This window comes from Camelina sativa, chromosome 5, assembly GCF_030686135.1.
Source record: "Camelina sativa cultivar CO46 ecotype springtype chromosome 5, ASM3068613v1".
NCBI lineage: Eukaryota > Viridiplantae > Streptophyta > Magnoliopsida > Brassicales > Brassicaceae > Camelina > Camelina sativa.
In genome coordinates this window covers 23,499,175-23,521,058 of record NC_141884.1, presented here as the reverse complement: position 1 = coordinate 23,521,058, position 21,884 = coordinate 23,499,175, and the positions used below count along the sequence as shown (strand labels likewise).

The following is a 21,884-nucleotide window of genomic DNA, read 5'->3' as shown; positions in this document are numbered from 1 at the left end:
TTGAAACAAACTACTTTTTGAGTTCTTGAATCGCTAGGAATTATTTACAGAGGTGAAATGGCGCAAACCCATACACTTAAAAAAATTAACAGAGTTGCGCTCATTCCTCCATATCTGTTTGTTACTTTCTACAGATGCATCCAAATTTCTTTATACCTCTTCTCCTTTCGCTCATTCCAATCCAATACCGAGTTCTTCAGAATCCATTAACGCACCAGATGCCTTATGTTCTTCATCAATCGGGAGTGTACGTTTTGAGCCATCCAGCGCAACACCAAGAACAATGTTCTCCTCTAGCGAAGAACTGGTACCTGATCCACCACCATCTCGAGCTTTCGAATCTCCACTGCTCTTTTCAGTCCCTTGTTTTGCTTTTGATTTCAATGTCTGCTCTGTTGCACCTTCGCCATCAGAAACTTCATCCTTCTCTGCTTTATTTGAATCTCCCACGCTCTGTTTCTTCTTTTCTTCTGACTTTTGTGCTACCAGCTGGTCGGATGTTGAGGTTGGTGAACCCTTAGTGCCTGTACTGGAGTTGAAACCAAGAGCCACTTTCTGTTTCTCTTTTTTGCCGTTATTTTCTGTTTCAGACTTGGTTTCCAATCGTTCTTCTTGAAGGTCCTTCTCTTCACTCTTTGGCATTGAGTTGGGTGAGGAAGACTTTGTGTTGTCATCGCTGTTGATTTTATAGGATGGCTCAATCAACATGAGTCGACGGTTCATCGCTGCTTGGTTGAAAATGATGTCTGAAAATCCTGCACTGTCCACCTCAGCCTCATTACGCATCCTCTGTACTGTTCGAATGGGAGTTGCTAGACGTGCCCCGTGATGCCTTATTACTGTAAGAAGATCCAAGAGCACTGCTTCCTGTTCAAAAATACAAATGTCTATGACATTTTATAAGGTTCATCATAAGATTCCATAATGATACATACATATCCATATGATATGCGGACAAACACATTCAGAAACATAAGCACATGTGACTCGGGCACCGATGCTCGGAGATGCACAAAAGTACACAAAACGGTGACTTGCGAAAGTGATGAAAAAATAAACATGTCAAACTGATCATACTAATTTAGTGTTGCATGTCATGTGTGGTATGAACACGTAGAGTGACATACAAACAATATGAATTATTTTAATTAGCAGACAAAGAGACACACTCCAGGATGAAAGATGTGTATTGAGTTAACTTTAACATACCTTAACACACAGGTATTCTTCAAAACGTGAAGTCTTTACAAAACAGGATATTAGGATCTGCAAAAAAATCAGATACAGATATTACATCTGAAACAGGATGTTACCGTGAAACAGACATATTAAATGTTGACGGAAGGCATCTTCTTACCCTCAGAGCTTGGTTCTCTGGATCTATATTGTCCAAAAATACTCTTCTGTGTATCTTTTGCTGCTCGATTTGAGGATTTTTAGACAACACCTTGCGCATATCAGCCACAATATTCTGTAATGTTGAAAAATTATACAACAACTTGTCACATTGAACAAGCCAGCAGACTTAAATAAAAGTCCAGGGATAAAGCATGTGTAAATCTCACATTAATTTTGCTGACATCAAGATGACTGATGGCAAGATGTGTTTTGATGCGCCAATGCGTCTTCTGAGTAAGATTTCTCACAATATTTACACTGAACTGGTGGTTTGGAATATGAACTGCTTCACGGTCATCACCTCTGATAACTGTAGGTGACCACCAACCGACGTGCTGAAAAAGAAGCGAAGTCAAACTTTAGACGAAAAATCATCTCTCATAAAGGAACTACTAAGCCAGTGACGTGAAAACAATAAAAAAAAAATCAATCTAATGCAGCCAGTGGTAACAAACATAATTGACAAATTAACAGACCTCCACTGTACCAGAAACTTCATAGCCTCCTATCTTGGTCTGGATCCACTCATTCAGAACAAAGGGCCGTGTCGCATGAATCATAATGCTTGATAGAAAGTTTGTAAGTATCTGCATCATCCACAAAAGGTATTGTTGTCTCATCGTAAAAAAAATTTAGTATGCCAAAGTTTTCCAAAAAGAGAGGATTGTACCTCACGACCAGCAAGAGTGAGCAGTACTGTCCCCAGACCCCCAGCCGTTAGCCACTTTTGGGTAGAGAAACCCAACAGTTCCATAAACAATGAAGCAGCAGCAACCCACGCAGCAGTATAAACAGCCTTTCCAGCAAAGCTAAAACCCATCTGCGTAACGATACACATATTTCCGCGTAAACCCCCTTAGTTGGAGAGTCATAAAAGATATCAGCATCTAATCTTATATAAAACTTGTGCATCAGCCAACTGAGTTTTATTCATCTATGTCGAAGTAGTTTATTCCTTCAGAACAACTAAAATAAGTGAATGCAAATTGCTTATTTACAAAAAGAATACATGAGAATCACTATCTGAAGTACAGTTCAAATATATTGTATCACCTTAGTTAATAGAAGAACTAGACATAATACAAAAGTTAACTTCTCCTAAGAGGTAGTGACTAAACACAATTCAGCCATGTAGCTGAAGCAACATAACACATAGGTAGCTGCAGGTATTGTGTTACCACTTCATGTTGTATATTAGGAAGACCCAAAACCATCAATAGAAACTAAAGTGACCACATATGTTATAAGGATACGAAGACGTACATTTCTGCTATCAGCAGGATTATTTGTCTCCATAAAAAATTTCTGCGCCTGCTGAAGTAAGCTGCAGAAAAGACATTCCGTCATTTGGAATTGAACAAACATTTGGAACTCAACAAAGTATGACAGACATACAAGGATGTAGGAAACTGATAGCAGAAATGATTAAAAGAACCTAAATGCTGAACTTGCAGAAAGGTCATTTAGGTCTTTTGAAGACTTGTATTCTTAAGCAAGTACTTTAGCAGTCAAGCTCAACATAGCAGTGTTGTATAGTAACAGTATACAGAAACTCTTGCTCACCTTGATAAGCAGCAGGCAAATGCCAAGACCGTTGACATGGACCGAGCAAAGCTAAGAAGGCGTTGCTTAACAGCCTGGCTGGCACTTGAAGGCAATACTATTGGGTCTAATGTTCTGGGGATAACAAGTTCCATCTTGGTTTTAGTAAAAACATATAATATTTAACCAGTTAAGAAAAAAAAGTATTATTGACCTGCATAAAAGGATTGCTCCACTCCAAAGTAGCAAAGGCTGGAGATATGACACAACAATGTATTGCGTGCTGCTCTTATGAGAATTTGCGTCATTCCCCTTCTGAGATTGAAGTTGCACATCCATGCAAAATAAACTATAGCAGGTATTCCAAGAACAGAAATTGTAGGAATGAATAATAAAGAATGACGTCTCAGTATCTCACCTCGAACATGGTAGTTCTGGCAAGGCGCAGAAGGGGTCTAAGACCCCATGTAGCAAATGCGAGAATCCCAACTGCTGGAATCAGTTTCATCAAATGTGGATTTCCTCGTAAAGCATCGTATGCCCTGATATAAAAAACTAACAGGTCAGATAAAACGGCATAAATTATTTAAATCTGTATATGCATTAATTTGATAGACAGACCAAACGTGGAATCATATCCTACTCCCCCTATTCCAACTACTGGTCGCTTTTGGGTCTCACTAATAAGCAAAAGCATGTGTTGTGTGTGCATACTTCGTCAATTTACGACACCCAACTCATTTAGTAGGATTAAGGGAATTAAGGATCAAGTATATAACCTTGTGAATATTACTGCAGTTGATTTAAGAATAGGGCCTTCATTTCCATTCCCAGGAAAGAGAGCTGACCGACAAACGAATGCATTACACCTAGATGATACAGGTACTGTTGAACCACTCAAGGTCTCCAGAAGCTGAAGACTCCAAACGTCTTGTCTCTAAGACAGCAGGAAAGGACACATTAATAGAAGCCCACGTGAAGGTTAGTTATATACTAATTAAAAATCTATAACTTTACTAAAAACATGAATCTATGATAATTAGCAAACACATGGCTAACAACAGTCACATTATAATCTATTCTAACTGAGAGCTATATATAACTGACACATAAACACACAAAACTTAAATACACTAAAAACAAACCCAGAAGCTTAAATATGAGAATCGCAAACCCAAAAAAAAAAAAGGAAAAACTCCTAAAGTTAAACCAACAACATTGCTTCAAGAAAAGCAAACAGAAGCACCAACAGATACACAAAGCAAGAAACTAAACCATTGAACTATGCTATGAGCACAGATGATACCGTGGCACATGATGAAAGAAGACAAGTCCGAGTCAGAGACACACGAGTTTTACTCTGCACGAAAAAAAAAAAAAAAGAAAGAAAGAGAAATTAGACACACCAAGTAATCAAAACGCAGGAAATTGACCAACAGCACAAACACAAAAACAACATACATTATTGTATCCAGAAGCTTCATGCATCTTATGAACATTGAGATCATGAGACAATGGTAGAGAGACAGTACGCATCATCATCCCAAGTGTACGAAATCAATGATCCTGCACAAAATAAAGAATTAGCTTCAAACTACCAGAAACAATTCAAAAATTACGAAACACTTTTGCATAATTACAAAAGATTAGCGCAATTCTAACTTCCACACTGCAACACAGAGGACGATTTCAATTTCATCGAATTATCCGAAATTCTCACTAATTGAAGCCGATCCTTGACTAAATCAAGTCCGAATCACACTTATCCTCAGGATCGTAGTAGTTTTAGCCACAAATTTCAAGATTTCGTGGAAGTTACCTGATAATACTTACGGAATTGAGAAACCCAGAGTGATCAGAAGCGAACGACGAGAAGCAAGAAGCGATCGGATAAGATGACAGAGAGAGAGAGAGAGAGAGAGAGAGAAGTGAGCTTCTTCGTCTTCTTGTTCTAGTTGTTTGATGATTAGTTTCTTTCTTTGCTACGAGAACAACCAACAACAAGACATGCCTAGAGCTAACGTGCGCGGCGAGGAGGAGGAGGAGGAGCTTTTGACGTGTTATCTTTTTTTCTAAACTACGCTTCTTCGTATCGTGGCAGACGACTGACTCATCAAAAAGAAACGATCACCTTCCGTTCCGAGTTTGTTTTTGGGATTAGACGAGACGAAATGATTTGCGTGGTCCCGCAAATTTTTACGATTTTCACCAAACGGAAGCTTTTTCACTCTCTTATCCGAAAATAAATCCTTTTCCACGTGATGTATTGTAAATGGACCGTCGTTTATTCGTCCACCGACCAATTTTGGCCCAAACCCAATTGTATAAGTTTTTAGTTTACCAATTTTCCACTAATAGCACAAAAAAATAAGTTGTATTTACAAATTTAGCACATTATTTCTACTGTTTTTAAAACTAAATTTTATCACCTCAAAACTATACTTTAAATATAAAATAGAAATCCAAATCTAAAATTTTTTTTAAAAAAAAGATTATCAAAGATCCTTAGAAGTTTGTAGAATGTATATCTATAAAACTTATTTTAGTACTATTTTTATAGTACTTTTCTTTTTATATTATTCTATTATATATCACTAATGTACTAAATCCAAATTATAAATATAAAAAATTACAGTATACCAGATTAGTAAAACTAAACCTGAGCTTTGTACCACCCAAATTGATTTAACTAAAATTTAATATATATATATATATATTAATGGTATGGAAAAATACATTTTTAAATTTTTTCTCAAACTTATTACTTACTAGATTGAAAATTTAGTGGAATTTTCTAGGTAGTGTGTTCAAAATGGAACTCTCGAATAACAATGAGAATTTGTTAAAAATATCATTTTTGATATATCCCTTTTCAAAAATGCCTCCTTTTTGGCTATTTTTATTTTTGCCCTCCTTTAATTTTTAATGACCATTTTACCCTTAGATGAAAAATATTTGATTCAATAAAAAGAAAAACAAAATTTTCCCGCCAAAAAAATTTCCGACATATTTTCCCGCCAAAAAATTTTCGAAAAAATTTCCCGCCAAAAAAAATTTACAAAGTTTTTAAAAGGTTTTATAAGGTAGAAACCTTATAAAAGCCTTATAAACACCTTGTAAACGCTTTTACAAGATTTTTTAAAAGAGCTTTAAAAGAGTTTTAAAAGGTTTTTTAAACATTTTGTAAACGTTTTTACAAGCTTTTTATAACCTTTTTAAAAGGTTTTCAAAATGTTTTTAAAAAGGTTTTTAAATACCTTGTAAACGCGCCTTTGTAAACGCGTTTACAAAGTTTTTAAACATCTTGTAAACGCTTTTAAAAAGTTTTTAAAAGCATTTACAAGGTTTTTATACGGTTTTTAAACACCTCGTAAACGCTTTTACAAGGTTTTTAAAAGCGTTTACAAGGTTTTTATAAGGTATAAATTTCATTTTTTTGGCGGGAAAATTTTTTGATTTTGGCGAATAAAATTTTTTTTGGCGGAAAAAAAAATTTTTGACGGGAAAATTTTTCATTTTTTGCGGGAAATTTTTCTGATTTTGGTGACTGTACATTCTTGTTGTCATTCAAAGAAAGGGTAATTTAGTTTTTTATATATAAAGAGGAGTAGTTTTAAAAATGGTCAATATGGAGGGATATTTTAAAAAAGAGACATGGAAAAAAGGGTATTTTTGTGAATGCCCCGATAACAATCAGCTTAAGCTTAACCATAGAAGATGACTAGATATGTTTTCTCACATGATTAATTTTACTTAATTAGTTTGTAAAAGGTGTAAAATACGAGGGAACTTAGATCATACTATCTCAAAACATAAAGAAATACATTTATTTATACTAAAATAGTACTAACTTGATCAGAGATATATCCTTACAAAATTGTTGTGTTCGGATGGAGACTCTCTCTCTTGACCTTTTCCAGAACCACATGGCTTTGCAGGATCCTACGAGCTCAAATGGCACTAAACGAAAGAAGACTGACTTGGAATCCTTCTATCGACACTGTGAGGAACATCATGATCTGATGGTCCTGAATCAGATCAAGAAGCGATCTAAGGCTGAATCAGAGTCATCTCCTGGAACTGTCAAGGCATCTGTTCGCCCGAGACTCAAAGTAGATTAAAACGTTTATGTCGTATTTTAAAACCTAATGTTATTTTCTTATGTGAAACTCTAAACTCTTGTGATGTTGTATGTAAATTTGCTTCTGAATTAGGATTCTATAACGTTATTACTGAACCCCCTCAAGGTAGGAGTGGAGGTCTAGCTTTGCTTTGGTCCAATGATGTAATCTTATCTCCCTTGTACCAAGATGAACGTATCATTGATGTGTACATCACTATTAATAATGAAGCTTTCTATTTTTCTGGTGTCTATGGTAATCCTGTCCAAAATAAACGGTTTTTGTTTTGGGATTACTTAGAACAACTCAGAACTACTCGCCATGGTCCATGGATGATTGCAGGTGATTTTAATGAGATACTAAGCAATAAAGAGAAGGTTGGAGGACCACCAAGAGAAGCTTGGACTTTTCAAAGATTTAAGAACATGCGTGCTACCTGTGATTTAACTGATTTGAAATCAACTGGCGATCGCTTTTCTTGGGTGGGAGAACGGCGCAACTACACTGTCAAGTGTTGTTTGGACAGAGCCATGGTTAACTCTGAATGGATATCTCTTTTTCCAACTGCAGAGACTGCTTTTCTTGAATTTAATGGTTCGGATCACAGACCACTACTTACAACTATTCAGCCTCCCAAACAAACTTCATCAAAGCAGTTCCGTTTTGATAAAAGACTTATTGACATAGACAACTTTGCACAAACAGTCGATCGGGGATGGAATCTCTGTAAACAAAATTCTTATTACTCCATCTGTGATCAGATTAACATTTGTCGCAGTGTCATGGCAAAAAAGAAACATGCTTCAAACATTAATTCAGCAAAAAGGATTGTTTTCTATGAGAAAGAACTAAATAGAGCTATGGAAAGCACAAATCGATATTTAAGAAGGAAAATTCCGAGAATACAAGATGAACTAAGTAAAGCATATAGAGATGAGGAGTACTACTGGAAAACAAAAAGCAGGAACAGATGGATGCACTGTGGAGATCGCAACACATGTTTCTTTCACGCCACAACAAAGAATCGATATGCCAAAAATCTTATTTCCAGCATACGAGATGTCGACCAAACAGTATATACAGACGAAAAGAGCATTGGAGAGCAAGCACAAAAGTACTTTACAAGTGTTTACACATCTAGCCGAGTACCTGTATCTCCAATAGATTTTGGGGATTTTCTAGCAACGGTAACTCCTGTCATTAATGAGGATCTAACGAAAGCGTTCACAGACACAGAGATTTTTGATGCTGTCTCTGATATTGGAGACGACAGAGCGCCTGGTCCGGATGGTCTCACTGCACGTTTTTATAAACAGTATTGGGATATAATAGGGAATGATGTAACCAAAGAAGTCCGTGATTTCTTTGATACCTCTTACATGAAATCAGCTATAAACCACACCAATATCTGTCTCATACCAAAAACGACACCAGCTGAAACTTTTTCTGAATATAGGCCAATAGCCTTATGTAATGTCCTTTACAAGATCATTTCAAAATGTCTTGTGAATCGACTAAAAAAACACCTAGACAACATTGTGAAGTTATGCATTCTTTAAAGTCAAGGAAAAGGGTTTCTCAAAACTACATGGCTATCAAAACAGATGTTACAAAGGCGTATGACCGAGTTGAATGGGATTTCTTGGAGGTCACAATGAAATTATTCGGTTTTTCAGAGAGGTGGATACAGTGGATCATGGCATCTGTTCGTTTTGTAAGCTACTCTATCCTAATCAATGGATCCCCTCATGGCATGGTTATCCCAGAACGGGGTATAAGAGAAGGTGACCCATTATCACCCTATCTATTTATACTTTGTGCTGATATTATGAGTCACTTAATCAGAACAAGAGTAGCGGATGGTGATATTAGAGGTGTTAGGATAGGGAATGGTGCTCCTCCGATCACTCACTTATAGTTTGCTGATGACTCCTTATACTTTTGCCAAGCAAATACTCGTAATTGCAAAGCTATTAAAGAAGCATTACAAGTCTACGAGTATTACTCTGGCCAAAAGATAAATACAAACAAATCTTTGATAACTTTTGGATCAAGAGTTCCAGGTCAACTACAGAATCGTCTAAAAAACTTACTGGGAATACCAAATCATGGAGGAGGTGGAAAATATCTTGGGTTACCGAAACAATTTGGTAAAAAGAAAAGTGAGATGTTCCAAAACATTATCGAAAGACTAAAAAACAGAACATCTTCGTGGAGGGGACGACATTTATCACCAGCTGGTAAAGAGATCCTCATTAGATCTGTAGCTTTGGCAATGCCTGTTTACTCGATGTCTTGTTTTAAATTACCAAATGAAGTGTTATCAGACATTGAAAGTATTTTACAAAAATTCTGGTGGGAAAAAAGTAATCAAGACAGAGGCATACCTTGGATAGCCTGGAAACGATTGCAACACTCAAAAGCCGAAGGGGGTTTGGGTTTCAAAGATTTAGCAAAGTTCAATGATGCTTTGCTTGCTAAACAAGCTTGGCGTCTTATTCAACATCCAAATTAACTCTTTGTTTGCAAGGATTTTTAAAAGCAGATACTATAAAGAGGACTGCATTTTGGATGCAACTCCGAAAGCCAATCAGTCGTATAGATATTCTATGGGGGATGGAAAAACCATACGAGTGAATAAGGATAATTTTACAGAATCCCATCCTCCAAGACCAATTTCCGGTACAGCTGCATCATATAACACCATGGTCCTCTCTGACACTACACATGGAGAACATCATCGATGGAATAATGATAGGATCATGGAACATATATCAGAAAACGATAGAGGAGTTTTGATAAACACTTACCTTCCTATATCAAATCTTCAGGACCGGATCATATGGCATTATACTAAAAGCGATAACTACTCAGTTCGTTCAGGATACTGGTTCTATGCATAACCCCGAACAACCAAACAATCTCCCACCTATACCTCATGGATCACCTGATTTAAAAAGGAAGATTTGGAAATTAAGTATTCTACCAAAAATAAAACATTTCCTCTGGCGTACAATCTCCAAGTCCTTACCCACTCTCACAAGGCTTGGTTCACGTGGAATGAATATCGATCCGATCTGCCCTCGATGTTTACAGGAAGACGAGACCATAGAACATATCCTATTACTTTGCCCTTTTGCTGAATCTATTTGGCAAATGTCTACTATCCTAGTTTCTTTGCTGTACACATCATATTCGAATATAGAAGGCTTCATTGATAACATTTTCTAGAACATAAATTCAAATACCACCTCAACAGATATGCAGCTTCTCCCCTTCTAGTTATTGTGGCATATTTGGAAGAGTCGCAATACTTTTTTTTTTTAAGGTAAACAGGACAAGCCGAACACAATTCTATCACGAGCCAAATCCAACATACGTGAATGGAATTTTTTCAACAACAATAACAATGGGCACGTAACCAAGCATGATCATCGACAGCCACGGAAAATATGGACAAAGCCTCCGACACTTTTCACAAAATGCAACTATGACGCTGCTTTTGATCCTAATACTAATCAAACGAAATGTGGTTGGATTCTGCGAGACCAGCATGGTGTATCACAAGGATGGGGAGCTTCAGTCCTGGGCTATTCTGCATCACCTCTCCAAGCAGAAGCTAAGGCATTATTGGCGGCAACACAGCAAAGCTGGATCAGAGGTCTAACAAATATCAATGAGACTTTAACAAAAGTGTTAAATGACCAACTTTATGATGTATCGATCGACAACATTGTTCATGACATAAAGACTTGGTCATCCAAATTTCAGAATGTTAAATTTGTTTTTGCTTTTAGAGACTGTAATAATGCTGCTCATTATTTGGCCAAATTTGGTTGTAATTCTACTTTTATATTCTACTAGATAAGTACCCGCACTACGTGCGGGTTTGTTTAAATCTATATATATATATTAATTGCAATACCTTCTTTGCTTCTTATATTTTCACATTTGAAATATTAAAATTATATATTAACAAATAAATTATATCATTGATTTAACTATCTTTTATTTGATAGTGAACAAAACTCCGATCTTTTTCATATATAAAATTTTATTTCTCTAATGACACACTTTCATGAATTTCTCTACAATATTAACCAAATTCTCAGTCACTGTTGCAACCCTTCAAATTGTTGAGAAAATTCTAACGCCTAAATCATATGTTTATATCTTCATGGTTTACCCTAAGAGGACCAAACAAATCTTTGGTTTTATTCTTGATACAATTTTATTTTTTGGTGATGCATCTACTTAGTTAAAGAATACATCAACATGTTCTAAACCTCTCTAAATTTTTTATACAAATATTGAAATTGTTTGTGATATTAAAAGAAAAAAAACATAAAAAATGTTTTAAATTCCTCTTAAATTTAAATATATTTACTTTTAATTTAGGTGCATTTAATTTGGATTGATAGGTGGCACTCTCTCCATCGCTTACGTGTTATTCATATGAAGAGAGTTGAGCAACTTTAATATAGATTCAGACAGTTTTTCACCTCCTATTTGGTTATTAAACCATTTGTATAACGATTATCATTAATATAATTCACTTTTGCTGAAAAAAAAAAATCCTTACAAAATTGTTGAACCGGAAAGTAAACCAAAAATGTTTCAACCTAAAGAAAAATATCTCTAACCAAACTAAACCGGAAACATATTTACCAATCTCTCAATTCACAAATTGTTTCAGTCACACCAATGAATGAAAAAAAAAATCGCGATGACGACCAAGTCAAAACCCCAGTCTCTCTCAACGCGTCGTTCTCCGCCGCGAACTCGCTCCAAACCGCTACCGGAAACCAATCCCTCGCCGCGAACTCGCTCCAAACCGCAACCGGAACCCAATCCCTCGCCGCGTACTCACCCCAAAGCTTTACCAAAACTCAATTTCTCTCCTTTTCCACCAACGCCGGCTTCACTAGGAGCAATCACACCCATCGGAACAAGAAAATACGTCACATTATCCGAATGGTGGCTAACAAGAAAAGGAAAAGATAAGGAGAAGAAAGCTCTGTGTATCACAGGTTTCGAATCTGACGTGAGACTCTTTTCATCAGGAAGGATACTCAAAAGGCATAACAGTGTAACTCTCGAATCAGTAGATGGGATTACCATTTCCATCAGTGGTTTCATCAACCGAGCTCGTAGTATAGAGAACGGTGTTTCGGAGGAGGTTTGTAATCATTTCCTGTTAGGGTTTCCGTTTAACTGGGAAGATTACAATGAGGAGATTGTTGTTGATGAAGATAGAGGTTTTGTTGTTTCGTTTGATGATGTTCCTGTGAATAGGATACAGGATCTTAGTTTCGTTGATGGTTGTTTGAAAGACAAGATCTTGGTTGATGTTGTTAGTAGTTTAAGGGATATGGTTTGTCCTAAATCTGATGAGAAGAAGAAATCAGCAGTGGTTGTTGACGATGAGAGTTTGGTTTCGAGTGCTGTTGTTGTGGGAGTGAAGACTAGAGCCATGCGACGGAGAGATGAGTTTGAGTCTTGTATTGAAAAGAGATCAGTTTGCACAAGGTCTACAAAGAGGAAGAAGAAATTAGCTTAGTAGTTTCATTCACATTGTTCTTTAACTCTCATTTTGTATGAAATTTTTTGTGAATTGTAACTCAACTCAGCGTGGATTTGTTGTTAATTCATGTTCTTCTTTTGACTATATCCTAAACATTTGGATCTTGGACCTTCAGAACAGGTTTTTGCAATGTTAGTTTTTGTACCCGACAAAAAGAAAACATATATGAAGATTAAGTGAAAGATGTGCAAATGTTAGGCTATTTAGGATTTGTGATTTGGATACATACACAATCTATACCATTTTTTTTACAATGCAGATAAAGAAATAAATTTTCACATTATTTTGATTTGGTCTTATCATTTTAGGTATTGTCAAAGGTAACATCCTAAAAATGAGGTTGATCAAAGGATCCACCAAAATACTCGGACATGTCCACTACACACGGACGAAAGCTTCTTCTCTCTTCTTTGTCTGATCTTGAGAAACTCTCAACTTTTCAGTTTTTTACACCTACATCACGTTGATGAATCGGTCATGTTTGAGTCTTCTTCTCCCTTAGGACGAAAAGATGTTGCAAAGAGCAGCGAGTAATGCGTATTCGTGGTGGTGGGCCAGCCACATACGTACAAAGCAATCCAAATGGCTCGAACACAATCTTCAAGGTATGTTCCAATCTTTCCTGATTCCACTTTTCTTCTATTATTATATGTTCTTGAACATCTGTGTCTTTAACAAAGAAATGATCTCTGTAGATATGGAAGAAAAAGTAGAATATACTCTTAAGATCATAGATGAAGATGGAGACACTTTTGCCAAAAGAGCTGAGATGTATTACCGTAAAAGGCCAGAGATTGTTAATTTCGTGGAGGAAGCTTTTAGATCGTACCGAGCATTAGCTGAACGTTATGATCATTTATCTAGAGAGCTTCAAAGCGCAAACCGCACAATCGCCACAGCTTTCCCTGAACATGTTCAGTTTCCCATGGAAGATGATAGTGATGATAACGAAGATTACGAAGGGAATCTGCGGAGACCTCCTAAGCATCTTCATCTTATCCCCAAAGGAAGCAACATACCTGAAGTCCCGGATATTCCAATGAAGAAAGATTTCAGGAGTCAGTCTATGATGTTGTCAAGAAAAGGACCAGCTGGTCTGAGGACAGTATCTTCTGCACTAGCTAAGCGGGAAGCGGCGATTGTGAGTTCGGGACTGAGTAAAGAAGAGGGCTTGGAGGAGATAGATAAGCTTCAGAAGGGGATTTTGGCATTGCAGACTGAGAAAGAGTTTGTGAGGAGCTCATATGAGCAGTCTTATGAGAGGTATTGGGATTTGGAAAAGGAAGTGACAGAGATGCAGAAGAGGGTTTGTAACTTACAAGATGAGTTTGGTCTTGGTGCTGCGATTGATGATAGTGATGCTAGGACCTTGATGGCGAGCACCGCCTTGAGCTCTTGTAAGGACACACTTGCTAAGTTAGAGGAGAGACAGAAGCAGTCTGTTGAAGAAGCAGAAATTGAGAAAGGAAGGATCAAGACTGCTAAAGAAAGGTTCGATGCATTGAGGAACAAATTTGAGAAATCAGAAAGCGATGATCATGATGAGGTTATTATAACAGATACAGAAGAAGGTGATGTGGTACAAGAATCGAGCTATGAATGTGAGAGAGAAGAATCAAACGAGAATTTTACTGTTGTGAAACTTGCAGAGAAGATTGATGATCTTGTGCATAGGGTTGTTTCGTTGGAGACCAATGCCTCGTCTCATACTGCATTGGTGAAGACATTAAGATCAGAGACAGATGAGTTACATGAACATATCCGTGGTCTAGAGGAGGACAAGGCGGCTCTTATTTCAGATTCCACGGAAATGAAACAGAGGATAACAGTGCTTGAAGAGGAGCTGAGAAATGTTAGAAAACTATTCCAAAAAGTGGAAGACCAAAACAAGAATCTACAGAACCAATTCAAGGTAGCTAATAGGACCGCTGAAGATTTATCTGGCAAGTTACAAGATGTGAAGATGGATGAAGATGTCGAAGGAGCTGGAATTTTCCAGGAACTGCCAGTTGTTTCAGGATCAGAAGATTCTCGCGATGATTTGAAGTCAATCTTAACAGAGACTGGAGTGAGGAGTAGTTTGGAGGGAAGGAAGAAAGATGCAGTCAGAGAGAGTGAAGAAGACGGTGGTGGAAGATCTCAAGAAGAGAAATCAGAGATGAAAGATTCTTTTGCTTTATCAGAAACCGCAAGCACTTGTTTCGGAACAGAAGCAGAAGATCTGGTGACGGAAGACGAGGATGACGAGACGCCAAACTGGAGGCAGTTGTTACCAGATGGCATGGAGGATAGAGAGAAGGCTCTGTTAGATGAGTACACATCAGTGCTAAGGGATTATAGAGAAGTAAAGCGAAAGTTAGGTGACGTTGAGAAGAAGAACCGGGAAGGATTCTTTGAGCTAGCATTACAGTTGAGAGAACTCAAGAATGCTGTTGTTTACAAAGACGTAGAGATTGAGTCATTACGTCAGAAACTCAACTCGCCAGGGAAAGATTCACCACATCAAGTAGAAGGAAACAACCAGTTGGAACATGATCAAGGACAGCACGAAAGTGTGAGCATTTCCCCAACTTCTAACTTTTCGGTTTCCACTACGCCGCATCATCAAGGAGGAGATGTGAAGAGAACACCTGGAAGAACAAAGCCTAATGAGGTTAGAGTGAAATTTGCAGATGTTGATGACAGCCCGAGAACAAGAATATCAACTGTTGAAGACAAAGTACGTACAGATATTGACGCAGTGTTGGAAGAGAATCTCGAGTTCTGGTTAAGATTCAGCACATCAGTACATCAGATACAGAAGTACCAGACAACAGTTCAAGATCTGAAATCAGAGCTATCGAAACTGAGAATCGAAAACAAGCAACAGCTGGAATCTCCAAGAAGTAGTAGTAATACTGCAGGTGCATCAGAAGCAAAGCCTATCTATAGACACCTAAGAGAGATTCGAACAGAGCTACAGTTATGGCTAGAGAACAGCGCAGTTCTTAAAGATGAACTCCAGGGAAGGTATGCATCGTTAGCTAATATTCAAGAAGAGATCGCAAGAGTCACTTCTCAATCGGGTGGCAGTAAAGTCAGTGATTCAGAGATTAGTGGTTATCAAGCTGCAAAGTTCCATGGAGAGATACTTAACATGAAACAGGAGAACAAAAGGGTCTCGACTGAACTTCAATCGGGCCTTGATCGTGTTAGAGCGTTGAAAACTGAAGTGGAGAGAATTTTGAATAAACTGGAAGAGAATCTTGGGATATCAAGTGCAACAGAAGCAAGAACAACTCCGAGCAAGAGCTCGTCGAGTGGAAGACCAAGGATTCCATTACGGTCATTCTTGTTTGGTGTCAAGTTAAAGAAGAATAGACAACAGAAGCAATCTTCATCATCCCTCTTCTCTTGTGTCAGTCCATCTCCAGTTCTGCATAAGCAGTCTAGTTACAGTAGGCCACCTGGAAAGCTCCCAGAATAATCCATCAAATCATGTCTTTGTTATCTTTCTTTTCAGTTCCTTGTTTTTCTAGCTTTTCTGTCTTGTACCTGTGGAAGAACCAATGAGATGCAAATCAAAGTGTATGCTTTTGCTTTCACTGTTTTCTAAACTTTGAATATCTCTTTGGAGACTTTGAAGTAAATTAAAACCCATATTACTAATTAGTAGTAAGAACCTTATATTTAGGAGGTCCTACTGTACATCATCATATTCTTGTCTGAGTCCTAAGAAAAAAAACATTAATGAAAGCACCAAAACAATGCAGTAAATGAACTACAACTCCTTCTGCCTGGTCCCTGTGACGGTTGCAACATGTTGACTTTCCCTGTTACTTGCTTCATCTTTGGATTTTGATTCAGCTGTAGCTGCAACTAGAGGTGACGCCGTGGTACTACTACTTTCTTTTTCAGGTGGTTTATCCAACGAACTCTTATCGATGCAACTGTCAACTACTTGGTTTTTCTTAGGCATAAGACTAGGAGGAGTCTCCACTTTCGTAGCGACCACTTTTGATGTGCTAATCACTGAATTTGTTGGGAAGGTTTTATTTGCCGGAAGAGTTGTTGTAACCAACGGGCTTGCTCTGTTTCCCTGAGTTTGCTCTTTTTGTACACCAACCGGCTTGGAAAATGCATTAAGTGCCGCTCCAACACTTGGCTTTTGTGGCATTAAAGTAGCTGCAGGAACTTTCTGCGTAGCGACCAACCTTGACGATGCAAAACTAGGAGGAACTGAATTATTCTGGATTGTAGATCCTTTGGAGAGAGGAGTCATAAGTGAAGGTTTATTAGAGGGTGATGAAGATATTGTGTGGTTTGGGCTTCCATTAACTGCATGCCTTAAATTCGAAGGTCCAAATGCTTTAGTGTTACTGACAGTAGCTGAAACACTCTTTACTGGGTCAGCCTTTGGTGCTGATAGAATATTTGATGGACGAGGCACAGAGGCTGCAGGACCGGTTTTGACAGGCTCCGCCATTGGTGCTGATAGAATATTTGATGGACGAGGCACAGAGGCTGCAGGAGCGGTTTTTACAGGCTCAGCCATTGGTGCTGATATACTACCTGGTGGACGAGGCAAAGAGGCTGCAGACGCAGCGGGTTTTACAGGCTCAGCCTTTGGTGCTGATTGAATACCTGATGGACGAGATGCTGCAGAAGTGGCGGTTTTTACAGGCTCAGCCTTTGGTGCTGATATAATACCTGAGGGACGAAGTAAAGAGGCTGCAGAAGCGGCGGTTTTTACAGACTCAGCCTTTGGTCCAGAAATGATACCTAATGGACGAGGCACAGAGACTGCCGAAGCGGTTTTTACAGGCTCAGCATTCAGTGCTGATGATATACCAGAAGAACGAGGCAAAGAGGCTGTGGAAGCGGTTTTTACGGGTTCGACCTTCGGCACCAACACAGAAACAGCATTCTTTCCTGGTTCAGTCTTTGGCACTGATACAGCAGTTGCCAGGCCAGACATACAGGCTGCTGCAGCTACTGAATTAGCTGTCACTAGTGCTGCTCTCGATGTGGAATTTGTTGTTGTCTTCTTTGCAGGAACTCGAGATTTTACTGTTGGAGCTGGTGTAGTTGCCCGTGGCAAAGCTTGAACTTGTGGCTGAGACTTTTGTTGACTTTGCAATGTACTGCCACTGTTGGCACCATTGGCTTGTGCTCCTGTGGTGGTACCAGATGAAGGCATTGGAGGTGTACCTAAACAAACACAGTCAAATTGAAAAATCTAATTGAGAAAAGCGTTGGGACTTGAACAATTTCAACTTTGCAATAAAAAACAATCTAAACAAGTATAGCATAGCATACACGAACTAATAAATAGTATAATAAGCTGGAAAGGATAGATTGTTACTCGTACCTACTGCAAGTTTTTTTGAGGGTACCCGATTTCCCACCGCTAAAGATAATGCACGATTAGCTGCCATTTGTGCTTCTGTTCGCTGTAGGCCAGTTTGGGTAGAAGTGTTTGAAGTATCACACCTTCTCCTTATAGCCCCCCACCGCTGCAAATAAGAAAACCCAAATTGTAACCACCAATTCAAATGAAAATGTATGCTAAATAAAAAGCATCACATATGCCCATAAAATATCTACAAAAATGGTGGACAGAGAAAATTATTGCATTCTACAGCTATCTTCTATGTTTTTGAGAGATTTCATATCATTTAGAGATCCGTTGCCGGGATTTGAACCCGGGAAAAATGGGGGAAACCCACATCAAAACCAAACTAGATGACAACGGATTTATTTCTAAAGTATGACCACACTATAGTGATAATGCCACCTAGTTGCATCTAGAAAAAAAGTGACACTCAGATAATGGTGTTTTAAGCAGGTAGTAATACCCAGAACAAGGCACTAACTGAAAAACACGAGGAATGGACTGCAGTATTAACAACAGAGCAAACCATCACCCCTCATGTCAAGTCGCTATACACTCTAAATCATAGTTCATACTCAATTTAGTTATAGAGAAATTAGAGAGCCACTACACTTAAGCTCAAATCCCTTTACCATGATTCTGTGACTACAAAAATAGCTCTCTGCGTGTGGTGGCAAAGAAAGACCGTGCATGTGACACAGAGCAACAAACAGGAAAGAATGCATAATGTTCTTGAATAGATAATTCAAAGATATGAGGAAACAAGATCAGCCCAGTGAAATTAAAACCTGTGAGAGTTGTGAGGGTGTTCGCTCTCCTTCAAATTCTTCCTTAGCAATAAGGGCCCAGCTGCCTTCACCATGTCGCTTCACAGCAGCAATGAGCTCCTCATCCTCCTCAGCTGACCATTTTTTTCTTCTCTTCCGAGGAGCCATGCTACTGGGTAAACCGTTTCCATTATGTCCCTCAGCTGCTTTCGGAAGAGAAACGGGAAAGGTGATATTCATTCCTCTTGATGACCAATACGAGTCTGATGGTTCCTGAGCACCCCTATACAGGCCATATGGTATGTTAATGGTCATGGGAGCCTCAACAGTTGAGTCTTCTGGAATATCGGACTCACTTGGCACATAGGAAGCAGCCATCACCTTGAAAAGGATAGAAAAACAGGAAACTTAGCATCAGGATCATTCTGAACTCAGAATAAGCCGATATCAATAACCACCACTTAATGATTGCTATACATTAACTGAGATTATGATCATACATAATCAGCAATTTTTTTTAGCATATAACATAATAGAAATATCAAGAACAACAGAGTAAAGGGTCAAAGGGACAGTCTAAACACACTATAATAGAATTTTTTGAGAAAAGTAATACAAAAGTAAGCTCCGTGCCATCAGAAGAATCAAATTACTGGTGAAGAGAATACAAAAAAATTCTACTGCATTTCATGTGCTTAACTGCTTGTCAAATAAGAAAACCCAAAAATCCAAGAAAAGGAAGACGCAACCATAATCTGCTATTTCTCTCATAACTAGGGATATCAAGTCAACAAATCTCAATAAAGAATCCACCAAACCAATGCTGAATATCTAAAATACTATCCCTAAAACCACCTACATAAATCTACAAAAAATTGACTAAGAGAGAAGACCTGAATGCATGGCAAATAGATATACAGCAGGAACAGAAATATCTCTCGGTAGAAAATGTCACAGAGAAACAGGACTTTGAAGCAAAATTATAGAGAACCAGCTCTTCTCTGGAAACTGGACAAGGACTTTAAGACGAAAAAAACAAGAATCTAACAAAATTTCTGTGTGATTTCCTTCTTACTTTTACATGCGCAACAGCTTCTGTTACTACATCAACACTGACTGCAGGGGAAGCTTCCAATTCACACTCCATATCACTATCATCATTCTGCACAAGCAAGTTCGTTAAAATTTGCAAAACTACGTCTATCACATGATACATAAATTCATTCTACCTTAGACCTTAATGCTACTCGGCAAGCAGTTTTAATATCATCCGACAAATCAACTCGCAAACAAAGTAGAACTTTCACATCAATATTAAGAATAATAGCTACTCATTAGATACTATCTCCTAGGTAACATGCAAGTATCCCGAAACAAAAGATAAGATATTTTATCAACAGACATTAACAATGCAACATAAGTTTTAGTACATTGTGTTAAGACTATACAATCAACATAGAATGCAAAACAATAAGAAACTAATGCAAACAAAAAAGACAAAAGACAAACCAGAAGTTGAGCATTATCTTCCACAGGGAGAAGAGAGTCTCTATAAGCAAGATGCCGCCATAGCAACTGATATTCTCTAGCATTAGTAATTCCAGTACTAGTCTTCTTCACTAACTCATTCCAATCCATCTTAGTATCAGCATAATAAGCCATTTCTTGTAGCAACTTCAGTATCGTCGCAGTATCATATCTGCAAACAAAAACAAAAACAAAAGAGGTTTAAAATCACAAGCCGCCTCAAATTGAAATCGGAATATTAAAACGAAGTTTGGAAAAGAGACCTCTGCAAAAGAGTGGCGATGTCTTCTTCACTGATGAACTCTTTCCTCTTCTTATTATTAGTACTCTTATCAACCATCTTTGCTCGTGGTTTCGTAACCAGCAAATCTCACATGTTACGATTTGAGAGTCAAATCTGCAGCGACGAGACGACGATGGTATCGATTTCAGTGACAAACCCTAATTAGGATTTTGTGAGACCCTGGGATTGTAGTCCTATAGCTGGGAGAAGCGGACACAATTGTTATCGGAGATGGAGAAGGTGATCGATGCGATGATCGGAAAGAGGATGAGATCGTGGAAGCGCGTGTAGCTCACGCGTGCGGCTTTGGGTTTTTTTTGTGTGATGAGGGAAAAGAATAACAAAGCGACGGTGGAGGAGTACGGTTGCAGTCAGGCTCGCCGCTTGACTAGAAGATGTTTTAGAATTTACTTACGATGTTCCAAATGACCGATTTGCCCATTGAAACTTGGAAGAAAAGAGTTTCGTTTTACGGCTTTTTTCTTTTCCCTTTTTTCTTTTTTTTCTTTCTATTTTTTTGTATAAATATTTTTTTTTTCTTTTTGGAAACTGAAATTTATTATCTATAAAATAATTACACGATATTATAATTAATATATTCTTTATCTTATAAATCACAAGTTACATGTCCAATAAAATTAAGCCATCTTAGATTTTATTTTAAAAAAAATTTACAAAAAAAAAATAAAAGAAAATACGACGTAAAAAAAAGGGAAAATTGGAAATAAAGGATCACTAAAAAAAAATTGTTCATCTACACCTTTTTTTAAAATGGTCATTTTTACCTAAAATACCCATAGAAATTGAAAACCCCAAATTTAATAAGTTTTAAAATGTGAAATACAGGAAAATAAGTAGATATACAATAATAGAGGTAATATAATTTTTTACAAAAAAAAAAAAAATTGTATAAGTTGTTTTTTTATGGATAAAATTTGATATAAAAAAATTTAGAAAACGTTTTCTACTGTTCTGAAAATTTAAGATGATGTGTTCTAACACTTTGTACATGTTATACTAAATTCAGGAACAGTTTATGTTCTAAATAGTTTAGGGGCCCGAAATTCTGAATTCTACTAAATTCAGAATTTGTATTCTACGGTTTACTCTATGTTCTAAACGTTTTAGTATAATCTTTCTACGGTTTACTCTATGCTCTAAAATCGTTAGAATGTGTTTTATTCTTTTTACTCTATCTCTGAGAAAATTAGTTGACATCTACTACCAAAAAGTAGATTGTATACTCTGAAACTTTTAGTGATTGCTAAATATAGAAAGTGAATATTTA

At 37.5% G+C, this 21,884-nt stretch overlaps 3 protein-coding genes and 1 pseudogene across 12 annotated transcripts; 2 read left to right on the top strand and 2 right to left on the bottom strand.

Moving 5' to 3' along the window:
* On the bottom strand, window positions 1-5,178 carry LOC104787255 (mechanosensitive ion channel protein 3, chloroplastic). Of its 9 annotated transcripts, none has more exons than XM_087450654.1 (14): window positions 4,760-5,178; window positions 4,402-4,506; window positions 4,247-4,300; window positions 3,720-3,877; window positions 3,359-3,482; window positions 3,155-3,255; window positions 2,962-3,075; window positions 2,662-2,722; window positions 2,069-2,218; window positions 1,875-1,985; window positions 1,566-1,733; window positions 1,358-1,471; window positions 1,210-1,266; window positions 1-867 (listed from the first exon to the last, which is right to left on the bottom strand). In XM_087450654.1, exons 2-14 carry the CDS (start codon window positions 4,480-4,482, stop codon window positions 172-174), a joined length of 1,989 nt encoding a protein of 662 aa, XP_087306780.1. In that variant the 5' UTR covers window positions 4,483-4,506; window positions 4,760-5,178; the 3' UTR covers window positions 1-171. The 9 variants fall into 9 exon arrangements, with proteins under 9 accessions (XP_087306780.1, XP_087306782.1, XP_087306785.1 ...); XM_087450656.1 differs by having other exon boundaries at window positions 4,774-5,156; XM_087450659.1 differs by having other exon boundaries at window positions 1-887; window positions 4,760-5,154.
* Window positions 5,179-11,756: 6,578 nt separating this feature from the next.
* LOC109124939 (protein EMBRYO DEFECTIVE 1674 pseudogene) lies at window positions 11,757-12,759 on the top strand (annotated as a pseudogene). Its single transcript, XR_015557442.1, has one exon. The product of XR_015557442.1 is annotated as a protein EMBRYO DEFECTIVE 1674 pseudogene (transcript).
* A 298-nt stretch (window positions 12,760-13,057) lies between these two features.
* Window positions 13,058-16,294, top strand: LOC104789414 (protein NETWORKED 2A). Its single transcript, XM_087450652.1, has 2 exons — window positions 13,058-13,250; window positions 13,341-16,294. Exons 1-2 carry the CDS (start codon window positions 13,157-13,159, stop codon window positions 16,109-16,111), a joined length of 2,865 nt encoding a protein of 954 aa, XP_087306778.1. The 5' UTR covers window positions 13,058-13,156; the 3' UTR covers window positions 16,112-16,294.
* LOC104787256 (uncharacterized) lies at window positions 16,271-21,087 on the bottom strand. Its single transcript, XM_010512797.2, has 6 exons — window positions 20,577-21,087; window positions 20,296-20,485; window positions 19,862-19,948; window positions 18,808-19,167; window positions 17,996-18,140; window positions 16,271-17,835 (listed from the first exon to the last, which is right to left on the bottom strand). The coding sequence occupies exons 1-6, from the start codon at window positions 20,651-20,653 to the stop codon at window positions 16,406-16,408; spliced, it is 2,289 nt and encodes a 762-aa protein (XP_010511099.2). The 5' UTR covers window positions 20,654-21,087; the 3' UTR covers window positions 16,271-16,405.
* Between the last annotated feature and the right edge of the window lie 797 nt (window positions 21,088-21,884).